The sequence below is a fragment of the Lissotriton vulgaris genome, unplaced genomic scaffold (genome assembly GCF_964263255.1).
Source record: "Lissotriton vulgaris unplaced genomic scaffold, aLisVul1.2 SCAFFOLD_5105, whole genome shotgun sequence".
NCBI classification, from domain to species: domain Eukaryota; kingdom Metazoa; phylum Chordata; class Amphibia; order Caudata; family Salamandridae; genus Lissotriton; species Lissotriton vulgaris.
This window is the reverse complement of record NW_028250508.1, coordinates 47,796-59,827: the sequence shown is the minus strand read 5'-3', so window position 1 is coordinate 59,827 and position 12,032 is coordinate 47,796. Positions and strand designations below refer to the sequence as shown.

General features: G+C 48.3%; 1 protein-coding gene across 2 annotated transcripts in view; it reads right to left on the bottom strand.

Moving 5' to 3' along the window:
- Positions 1–12,032, bottom strand: part of LOC147663250 (keratin, type II cytoskeletal 8-like) — a 48,514-nt gene that overhangs the window by 20,133 nt on the left and 16,349 nt on the right. For both annotated transcript variants that reach the window (XR_015305364.1, XM_086950585.1), the window contains exons 3-4: positions 6,679–6,774; positions 4,379–4,543 (exon numbers count right to left, since the gene is read on the bottom strand). Coding sequence is in view for 1 of the 2 variants with exons in the window: in XM_086950585.1 (XP_086806711.1) it covers positions 4,379–4,543; positions 6,679–6,774 (261 nt within the window). In the remaining variant the exon portion in view is untranslated. The remainder of the gene's footprint in view (positions 1–4,378; positions 4,544–6,678; positions 6,775–12,032) is intronic.

The window sequence follows — 12,032 nt, the reverse complement described above, 5'->3', positions numbered from 1 at the left end:
TAGCTCAGAACGAATGGGGTTGTTTAGATTCCAGTGGGCGGTTCGCTTAGGCTGCCGGGTGGTGGAGGCGTAACTTTACACACCCTGAGACTGACTGCCAACCCTTTCTAAAGTGGGAGTGCACATTGGTATATCATTCCTAACGAAATTCCATCCACTGGCAGAAGGGCCTCAGCCAATGATTACTCAGTGCATGGCAGGAGAAGACCACACCGGCTGTCAGTCTGCAGCATCCCCACCTCTAAATGGGGTGAGCCCTAAGGATCCCCAAATTCTGTCCGTAAGTCACTGACATGGGCTGGTGGGCAGCTTCGCGCTTCCAAACAACTTTAATGTTGAGAACCTGAAAGAAGGTCAAAGACATCACATTGGCAAATTGTCTTTGAATCACCGAACCTTTGAAGATCTTTGACAGATGTGTGTCTTTGGTCCACAAAGTTACATTTAAAGGGTGTCTCTTTCGACTGTGACCCATGGGCTTGATTTATATGTGGTGGTAACGCAAAGTCCTTACATTCCAGGAGGAAGTGCTGAATCTGAATTTCTTCCACTAAAGGGTACTATGGTAGAATTCCACCAGTGAGCGTTCCTTCTTATTCAGCACTTCCTCCTGAAATTTGGGGATTTCCTGTTAATACCCAACCCTAAATTACACCTTATGCTGATGCTTTCCTAAGGGTTGTTGAATATAAACAGTTTGTGCTCTTTAGAGTACGCTGGCAAGTCCACAGATTCTACTCTAGGCAAAACTCTGGGATAAAGTGATGTACTGCACAGTGTGACAGTCGAAGATTAAGTAAAATATTTCTTCTAATGCAGGCCCGACTGGATGAGTCAAAAAATGAAGGGCAAAACATTGTAAATTTTAGGAATATGGGCCTGATGTACAAACTTTTATTCTCAAGATGTTTTTGCAAATTGTACATCGACTTTTTGCAAATGGAAAGAAATTTTGCAAACCTTCCTATGTATTGACAGCGCCTTGAGACCCTACGGGTATGTAGCGCGCTTTATAAGTTTCACTGATTGATTGATTGATATTGACAGGTCTATTTACAAAATTCAGAATTGTAGTGGTTTGTAATCCGGCCTACCACATCAATATTCCTGAGGTCAGTCACAAATTGCAATTCACTATGATTGGATGCCATCACAGGGATGGTGGCCCCCTGAGGTCAGCAGACCCCCTTGTTTGTGAACGCATTTTAAATACAGTCAACTTTCTTTAAAAATTGCAACATGTTTTTCCTTTACATTAACGGGCTTTCACAATTACAAATGGGGCAGGTTCCCTAAGGAAACCTTTACTATTTCCCAATGGGTGGTATGTCAGTAAAATGTAAATGTTTTGAGACCGGATTTCAGCCTCAAAGCATTGATGCATAAAAAAAATATCACTATTTGGAAGGGATGCCCCAAATACGCCCCTTGGGTCTTAAACCTATTTTGTGATTAGGTAGCTGTTTCCTGAAAAGCAAAATGGGTTTTATAAATAACTAACAGCCAGTGCTTTAAATGGGAAAAAATAAGTGCAGGTACTTATTAAAATTAGCTAGAGGTGTGGCAAGTGGGCGGGGTTAGGGGCGGGGCTAAGGGCAAGACATGATGTACATAATGACTTCTATACCAGTTGCAGCGCATATTAAAACACGGGAAATGTGTTTAAGTAAACAAAACAGGTAAACTCATTACACAAAATGAAAGCCAAACAGGATGATATGTTAACATTTCCTTGTATATAAATATATACGTTAACAAGAAATACAGCAGAGTTTCAATTTTACACACATTTGTGTAAAAATGCTATTTCTAAGCCCCGATTTCAGAACTGAACAAATATCTGGTATTTTTAATCTGAAAAAGTGTCGACCCTAACTTTACCTGTCACCTCACTTTTGTGCATTCCTCCTCCCCCTTCCTTCTATGCTCACCTCGTTTTCCCCCAAACCAGACCCACTGCTCATCTCGGTTTCCCCCCAACCAGACCCCCTGCCAGTTGTCACAGGAGCTCGTTCCGGAGGTGCTGCAGCGTTCCCTCCCATTCATTGCTCCTTGGGCGGGGCTACCTTCACACCCATGGACCCCACCCTCCCTGTGATGCAAATGCAGCCATTAGTGCGGGAGGGGCACACAAAGGGAAGCAGCTCATGAGCTGAAGAAAACAAAAATGAAAAGAAAACCGGCTTTGGGGAAGGTGTAGGATTGTGCTGCACTGCCGCTCGCTCACTTTAGTAAGGCCAGTGCAAAACCCTAAATAGGACTGGATTACTGACCACAGCCGTAGCCCAGGCCATTTCATGCAGGTTTGGGCTGGGGCCGGGTGGAGGAGGGGAAGGGGTTAAAGCACTTGCACCTGAATGGTCGTTGAACATCTAATTAATAGTGCAGTTTCTGCCTAGACCCTGCACTGTTAATCACAGTATGATCCAAGCACGCTCAAACCCCTGCAGTGTGGGGAAATTCAAAAGGGCGCCTCTGGACTTTAGTAGCGTCCCTTCAAAAGTCTACTTCAGAGGAGGCTCAGTGCAATTGTGAGACCCCGAAGCAGAGCGGCATCTGTCCTGCGTTGGAGGAGATACCGAACCCGAGCGTGCCGTGCCAACAATCAGGGTACCGGTACTCTCCCTAAATACAGAAAAGTGCCGGTACTGACGGGTAGAAAATTTAGAAGTGCCGAGTACTCAGGACCGGTGAGTACCGCCCAATTTAAAGTACTGCTAACAGCCATTTCGCTGTTGCAGACCCTACAATTTTGTGAATCGCAGGCTTTGTGACTGCAAACTCGCAAAGTGCACCAGGCCCATGTTTGGTTGCAAATACTGGAATCACAGTGCAAGCAATGTTAAGTTCATGGAGTGGGCCTTAGAGGCGGAAGGATATGAGCTGGGAGACTACTGAATAAGTGGAATTGGTTGCGGTTACCCGAGCTTCAGGGCGTAAGAGGTGTTTGGAGCTTTCAGTGCATGAAAGAATGGGTGGGACTGATCTCGGGGGGGGGGGGGGGGTGTTAGAGAGTCATCAAATTTTAACATTGACTGGGGTTCTCCTTCTTGGTGAGTAGGGTTTAAAGAAATAATGATGTGTTCTTATGTCGTGCAAAGGACTACTATTGTTGGCATTGGTGAAGTAATGTAGGGGCAGATTTATGAGGCCCTTGCGCCACGTTTACGCCGCTGTTGCGTCACGCAAGGCGGCGTAAATGTGGCGCATCCCTACGAACGATTTACAACGTGACGCATCTAGGCAGATGCGTCACGTTGTAAAGCCCTGTGCCGCTTGTGGGCGTTCCGGCGCAGGGTGGGCGTTCCGGGGCAGGTGCGCCTCGCAAAAGTGGGTGAGTGAAATCTATAACATTTCACTCAGTCACTTTTAGGCCAATGCTGCGTCAAAAGCCTGCGCCTGCTTGAAGCAGGCGTAGGTCTTGACGCAGCATTGTTAAGATGGGGCACCCCCGAGCCTTGCTGGAGCTGCGTCGCGCTTGCGACACAACTCCAGCAATGCGCCACCTTAACGGCACAGATGCGTCACGCATCTGTGCCGTTTTTGCCCCATGGTGCGCCGCATTGTAAATGCGGCGCCCCATGGGTGGCGGAGCTGTGGCGCACTGTGGCGCACATTAACTGGCGCATCCCTGGGGATGCGTCAGTTAACATAAATCTGCCCCTAAGTGATTTGAAAAGAATATGAAAACTTTGAAAACCGAGTGACTGTAACTCACTGAAAATTTGATTCAACAGGAGAAAGAAGATGAAATGTAGGCAGTACACAAGGAAATAATGTAGACGAAGGAGAAAAAGGTCTAGGAGGTTAGGGAGAGAAACGAGTTAAGGAAACAGACTCAGAGGAAAAGAGTGATAGGAAGAGATAATGAACGAGCAGAGAATGCCATCTAAAGTCATAGAACAACATAGAAAGGGTACTGTGAACAACAGAGGGAAAGAGGGAGAGAAAACCTGGGAAAATATGATGAAGGAGAAGTTTTGGAGTAAAAGGCCGAAGGCACAGAGAGAAAGGGTAACAGGGAAATAGCCTAATAAGAAAAAAGTTTAAGGAGGAGAAAGGTAGGTTAATTATAATAAGGGTTTTAGGCTCTACCTGTTAGATGCTGAGTCAGCACCATTTGACTCAATCTGTAATAAGGGTTTTAGGCTCTCCCTGTTCGATGCTGAGTCAGCATCATTTGACTCAATCTGCACCTTTCTGATACTAGCAAATTGGTTGCTTACTCACAACTGAGGGCTCTAGCTTTGTTCAGTTGTTAAATTACTTCAAAACTTTGCAATGCCCTGTAGTTGCACAATGACAATTGCTTCTATTTCTGCAGGATTCTAACAATTAATTTGCAAAATTCTAGTTGGTGTATGCCAATAACACACACCTTGCTTTTGTACCAATGCTCAGCCTCCTGCTGGCTCCGGTCGGCCATGGCCTGATACTGGATCTTCACGTCCGTCATGATGTGCTTCATCTCCAGCTCGCGGTTGTTGTCCACCTCCACCGTGATCTCGGTGTTGTGGATCTGAGACTGGAGCTCTTGAATTTCCTATGGAGGAGAAAGAGAACAGAGCAAAGTGCAAGAGATCAGATGAGAGTAGACCAACTGTGATCTTAAAATGGACATGTGCTCTGGACGCGCTGCACTAAGCATGGACGCGCAACACTGAACCCGGACATAGCCTGGAGTGTCTCTTCTTTTCTCTCTAGAGATCCTGTAGTGTGATTATGTTAGGACTTCCACAACCTAGGCCCTTCTTAAAGGAAGATTGATAATCTGCAGAGAAGTTGAAACCACACAACTAGAGTGAACACAAGCCATCAGAAATAACTCCTACAGCTATTGATCCATGAATTCACAAAGAAATGGATGTGTCTGATTCGCGCAAAGAATTGTAACCCCTTTTAAATTAACTTAATTTTAAATAAGTGGATGTGGCTGATTCGCGCAAAGAAATTGTAACCCCTTTTAAATTAACTTAATTTTAAATAATGTATGTACTTTGTCAGAAGGTAAATTCCCTTTTGTCTCTGGGGTTCCATTGTATGATGTTGAAACTGTTGAAAATGTTTTTATGTCTGCTGTCTTTTATGAATTTTATTCGAAATAAAGACTAAATGAACTGAACACAAAGAAATACTTTCAAATACTCAGGGATATCTTTCAAATACTCAGGGATATCTTTCAAATACTCAGGGATATCTTTCAAATACTCAGGGATATCTTTCAAATACTCAGGGATATCTTTCAAATACTCAGGGATATCTTTCAAATACTCAGTGATATCTTTCAGATACTCAGGGATATCATTCAAATACTCAGTGATATCTTTCAAATACTCAGGGATATCTTTCAAATACTCAGGGATATCTTTCAAATACTCATGGATATCTTTCACCCACATTTGAGATTTGAGCCTTGATTGAGAGCTGTTTGGGAATGAAAAGCACTCTGATTTTCAGAGGGTTTAAACAATCTCCTGCAGAATCCGAGGTTGGAACTTTCTCCATCAGAGGCACAGGGCAGTGAAGTAAATTCCATCAGTGAACTGCACAGATTTAGAATGTCTTCAGACATTTGACAATTTTCATCACCACTCGACTGAAGAGCAGTCGCATAACGTTTACATTCTTTTAAGATCTTCCTGTAATCAGCTGCTGGTTACACTATGATATGCCCTTATCTTCAGAATGTTTTTTTTTAAGTAAAGAAGATGCACATTTCGAAATAAACACTCAATGGTAAAATGATTTTACAATCTCTGAGATCAAGAAGATTCATTTTAAAGTGAGATAGAACTCTAAGCTCCCAGAATTATTGTTACAACCTATTCATTGACAAGACAGGCTCAGTCTCTCAGTAAATTACAAAGAGGGATTAAAGGGGAGTTTCTCTGTTTCTGAATCTTAAAGTCAGAAATCCTCACAGATGTATGTGTACGCCTATCCCTATAATTTACCAAATTATCAAAGCCAATTGCTTTACAACCTTTGAAACCTACAATTGTGCTACACTTATTTTCCAAGTGAATCTGGAAGTATGTGAGCGAATCATACTTTTTCTGACCATATGTTGTACGTGCAGGTAGACAGTGTTTTATGGTCCATTCCCTGAGAGAGGCGAGCTCCAAACAGTGAAACCCTTGTCTTCTTGATGCTCTAATTTAGTTAAATTCGATTACAAATCATCATTTCTTGCCATGCCGCAGACCATGTCTATCAACGTCTGTTTCACCAAAATGAAACCTCTTTAGATGCGCATCCAAGCAGAGAAACCCCATCAGACATCTTTGAGGCTTATCTCCTTTAAAAATGCTGATTGCATGGGGCAAATGGTTCAAACTGTTGTCTTGAGGAGTGGATACGTGTCATCTGTATTTCAGGATAAGTATCGATGTATGATTTTAATCTGCAAATTGATTTGCCAGTCTTTGTCACTTTATATGTGGATGTACATTATGATAATATGCTTGATTTTGATGCCAATATGAATTTGTGGTTTGATAAAAATTCAATAAATTTGATTATCAAAAAAAAAATGCTGATTGTAAAACAGATGGCAGGAGCCAAGCCTTTGGGTGTCTCCCACTGACATGAATCTCAGAAATCATGTTATACAGGGATTCATGGTTTACACAATGTACAAATGACCAACATGAAACAGCAATCCCTTTTGCTACTGACCTCTTGGAAGAGCTGCTTCAGGTATTCGATCTCATCACTCGTGCTGTCGAGCTTCGACTCCATGTCCACTTTGTGCAGGTAAGTGTCGTCAAGATCCTGAACAACAAAATGAGATTGTAGGAAGGCGTTACACTTCTGTTCTCCTTTCTTGGTGGACTTTAGAAAACACGACATCCCTTGTTCCTTTCTATCCTCTATCTTGGCACCACCTTGCTAGCAAACATCCCTGGCACTCACCTGGCTTCCCTGAAGAGCTTTGTGCCCACTACCGTCAGATTCAAAGTTCTGAAGAAGTAAGTATGACCCAACTACAAGGTACAGAGGCATCTACAACATGCCTGCATGACCTTCAAGAAGTGCTGTGACTCCTACAATAGAGTGGCAACCAACGCACCATCTACCTCGCTCAATCAAATTTCATCTCAGGAGGCCAACGCAAAAACAGACCTTCAACATGGCCAAAATGGAAATTATGAGATGCAAAGGGGAAAGGAACAGAAGACAACCCTATGCACCGAGGATTCAGGCTCTGGAATGATATCCGCCCGCAAATCAAACTCATGCCTTGTCTCCTCCAATTCAAATAGAAGCTGCAATTGATAATCTTCAAAGGGCGTCTTCACTGCCATTGATAAGGAATATTCCAGACTTTTCAGGAGTCCTACCATACCCTGGCGCCCCCAAGCAGAGACACCTACATTATTTTTGCTTACATTCTCATGAAATTATTACCTATAAAAGGCAGTGGAACAACTTCCTTTGGATAGCACATCTTCTGATAATCTGCTGGCTAGATAGATGTGGGGCATTTGACCCAACCCGATACATAATGAGCTAAAACATTACACTTGGAATCAAAGAATCTCAGAAACAAAAGATTAAAGAATTAAAGTGCTTAACATAAACCTAAAATATTCCGAATTCTAGTTGCAACTTTAACCATAGTTGTAATCCTTTTGTTAACTTTAATCTTAGTATTAATTTGAGTACCCAATTAGCATAGTCCAAGGTCTGGGCAGGATTTAAACAGTGTGAAAGAAGACCTGTGATACTGTGTCTGCCATGCAATTGTGTGTATCGGCAGGACTGCAGGAATCTTAATCATTGTAGAACTTTTTAGAATATAAACCGCCTAAACTGCAAACACATATTGCCTCGCAGGAGTGGGTGGACTCCCTCTCAGCTTTCTTTGTCAACCAGATAAATGATATTCTATTCACAAACTTTTCCGCCAATATACAAATACCTCACAAAGACTGGTTGAATCCCTCCCCCGGAGCACCAACTCTCTCAAAGAATTTAGAAAACTAACAGAGGAAGAAATCTCCGCCATACTAAGTAGGATGAAATCCGGCTCGGCAACGGATCCCGTATCCTCCCAGACCCTATCTAAAATTAGCCCAGTACTCGTCTCCAACTTAACGTACATCCTGAATCTGTCACTTTTCACAATCCACTGTACCCTCACACTGGAAGGAATCTATTGTCAGACCTATCTTGAAAAAGCCATCAGCTGACCACAAACAACTTGCCAATTATAGACCAATCTCTCTCCTACCTGTTTGGCAAAGTAATGGAAACGGCGGTTAACCATCAACTGTCCAAATCCTTCGAAAGTACTAATCTGCTAGACCAGTGGTTCCCAATGTGTGCGCCGCGGCACCCCGGTGCGCCATCAGAACTAGCCAGGGGCGCCACAAACAGGTGCGCAAAAATAATATAATTGCATTACATTTAGATCCTGTTTTACCATGGCAGCCCATTCCCCCAACAACCACACGGGGTGCTGGTGACCGCCCTTTCATCTCCTGATGGTCACATCCTCTCTGATTCCTACTGCCTTGTTTCATTAAGTTTTCTTTTAAGTTCACCGCTGTAACTAACCCTGTAGGGAGGGACCATCCTCCCTACCTGCTGTGTGACATTTCTCACACTGATCCAACCGGCCCCGGCTTCCTGACAGTCTTTGAAGTGAAAATAAATTAACTTAATTTTACCCCCGGGACAATGACCTAACAGTGAATGTGTTCCCAGCCCTCCCGCCAAACGTACTTTCAATGATCTACACGGATAGCCTTGTGAAAAAGACTTGGGCAAAGTGGAGCCAACACTGTAACAATTAATGTAGTCTGACATTTACCTGTGCCCATAATAGTTTCAAATACCAGTAAGACTACCATTACCCCCAGGTCCCTTATGTCCTCGGCCCATTCATTACTAATGGAGATTACTATCTCCTGACAGAAAATAAAAACAAGAGGAATGCTGGGATATACCTACTGCCCCTCCCCCCGGGAGTATAAAGGTAGGACCTACCCAGCAGACCTCCTGTTCTTTTTTTCTGTCTTCGACAGAAATGGCTGATGGATGCTGTTGGTGTGGGGGGACTGCACCTGCTCCTGCTGGGCTTGAGTGGCGTTCGGTCCTCCTGTGGCTCCTCCTGCCCGGCTGCCTGGCTTCTCGGGCAGGGGTGAGGTTCCTGTTGTGTCTCCCCCCCGGCCTGCCGGGCTTGCTGGGGGGGATTGACTTCTCCACGGCCGCTGTTCCGGTTTACCGGCCCTTTGCGGCTGGTGCGCCGCCTCCCGGTTCCTTCCGGGTCGCTGGGAGCGTCTCCCCGAGCCTGGCCGGGTGGGAGACGCGCTGCGCTGACTTTCGGTTCCCGGATCCGGCTGTGGGTGTGTGGGGGCCTTGATGGTGCTACTCGGGCCCCCGCTCTGGGTGAGTCCCGCTTTTGCGGTGTTTTGTACATTTTATGACTCTGTCCGCTGTTTGTTGCGGGGCGTTGGATTCCTGGAGCGTTTCCTTTGCATGCCTCGGATGTCGATGTGGAGAGGTGTAGCCCTGAGGTTGGGGCGGCGGACCCTGGTGCCGAGGTCTGTCCCGGGTCCTGGGTTAGATTCCCCGCCTCGGCAGGTCTTGGGCTCGATATCCCACGGAACTGTGATCCTCCTGTGCCAGGGTTTGTGGGTTTGTGTCCCATCGGAGGTGTAACCCATTTTCTACTTTTCTTCCGGGGCCAGGAAGGGTGCTGGTGGGGTTCGGGGCGGTTTCTATGGTTGACTCCTGAACCCGGATACCGTGAGCCTCTACTGTGGGCTCGGCTCTGGCCTCAGCTCCGTGATTCCCTCCCCCACACCCAACGCTCGGGATGCTGTGTGCGGTGTTTGGTGTGCAGGTGCGAGGCTGCCGCTGTGGCCTGCCTGGGTGCGTTATGCTCGTTCTCCGGCTGCTGTGCCCTGCCTTCCCCCTGAGGGTGCTAGGGTGAAGGTTTCCTGTTCCTGTGCTGTTCCAGGTGGTGCCAGTGCTTGGGGCGTTCCTTCTGATGCTGCCGTCTTGATGCTGGTGTCTCGTGTTCGGTCCTCGGCATTGGGCTCCACATCCTGTGTTTGTGTGTTGCATGTGGGCTCCTGTGGCACGTTCGGTTGCAGTTCTTACGCTGGGCCTGGCCGGGCCGGGGTTGGGTGTTCCGTGCCTCGCCTGGTTCTGCTGTTGGTTTTCGTTGTCCGTTGCGCTGTTGTTGTTGTGCTTGGACTTGGGGTTCTGCTATTGCGGGGGGGGTCTATTCCTTTGCATGCCCCCTCTTGGCTGCTGGACCTGTTCCCGGGGCTGCGTTTGTGTGTGGGTCTTTCCATGCTGCCCTGCGCCCACTCTGGTCGCCTCCTCTTGGTGGGTCTAAGGTGGGGGTGTGCGACGGGGTTTGTTTGGCCTCGGCTGTTTGCTGGTTGCTTTTCAGCTTGGCCGCTGCTCTGCCCCTCTCTCTCTTGGGCCCGGGTCTGGGGGGGGGGAGGGGGTGTGCTGCCTGCCTCTGTGGTGGGGCTGCTCTGTCCCTATGACTCTGCCTGTCGCGCCCTTTCAACTTGAGCGGACGCCTTGGCGGTGGGTGGTCCTGGTTCTTGTCTCGGCGGGGGCGCTCTTCCTCCGGTATTTCTGGGCGGCTCTCGCCTCTCGCGGTTTCTTCCGCCTTGGCAGGGTTCCTCGGTGTTGGGGGTGGTTGTGTTCTGTCGGCTGCCCCTCCCATCTTGGTGCTGTCGCCCTTGGTTCATGCCTCCTGTCGGGTGGCTCTGTGGACCTCTTCCCTTCGGGGTTTGCGGTTTCTTCCCTTTTGGGGGTTTCCTGCTGCTGCTGTTTCGGGGTCCGCGCTGCCTTCGGCTGCCCTGGTTCTCCGGTGGTGGTCGTTCCGTGGGTTTGTTCCCTTGGTTCTCTTCTTCGAGGGTTCCCCTGATCTTGGCGCTCTGGGGGTGTTTGCCCTTTCTGTTTCGGGCTGGGGTTCCGGTCGCCTCTGTGGTGGCTGGTTCTTTTTCCTGCTCCTGCCTTTGCTTGCTCGTGGGTTCCCTGTGTGGTTGGGGTTTCCCTGCCTGCTGGTTTGAGCCTTGCCCTCTGGTGCTCTGGTGCCGGTGTCTCTTCTTTTCGGCGGCCTGTTTGGGTTGCCTTCTGATCCGGCTCTCTGCCCCGTCTGGTGCTGGGTCGTTGTTCCTGCTTCTTGGGCCGCTGCACGGTGGGTCCTGTGGGCTCCCCTCGTACCGGTTGGCCTGCCGTCCTGTACTTCCTCGGTGGTCTTGCCTCCTCTGCTGGCTGGCTGTTGTGGCCTCTGCCCTGCTTGGGGATCCTGCCCTTCCGGGTTCCTGGTCCTGTCCCTCCTTTGCCTTGGCTGCGCCTGGTTCCTCTCGTGGGTGCCGTTGGTTCTTTGGGGTGCTCTCTCCCCTCTGCCTCTGCTTGGGTGGCTTTTTGGCTGCCTTGGGTGCGGCGGTTCTGCTCCTCCAGGCCTGCTCCTGTTGTCGGGCGTGGTACGTTGTGGGGGCCTGCTTGGTCCTTCTGGTGCTGTGGCCTTCCCTTTGCTGGCTGTTTCCTGGCATCCCCTCCTGTGTCGGCTGTATTGGCTGCCTGGGGTCTCCTGGCGGCTGCGGGGTCCTGTCCTGCCTCCTTGTCTCGGGGTTGGTGTGTGGTCCCCGCGCTCCGCTGTCTCCTCGGTCGCTTGGTCTGGCCTGGTGGTTTTTTCTGCCTGGCCGCCGGGAGCGGTGGGGTGCGTTTGGCTTCTTCCTGTGGGTTTCTCCACTGCCTCTTCTGGTTTTGGTGGTGGTGCGGGGTGGCCATTGTTGTTGCCTCTCCTGGGCCTGTGGATTCTTCTCTCACTGGATGTCTGCTGGGTCTGCCTCCCGGCCTGCCGGGCTTGCTGGGTGGCATGGCTTCCTCCTGGCCGGTGTTCCGGGTTCTCGGCCCTTTGGGGCGGGGGCACCGTCTCCCCGTTTCTTCGGGGTCGCTCTGCGCGTCTCCCCGTTGCTTGGCCGTGTGGGAGGCGCGCTGCGCTGGTTGCTGTGGCCTGCGTTTGCTTCTGCTTGGCTTTCGGCCGTGGCTTT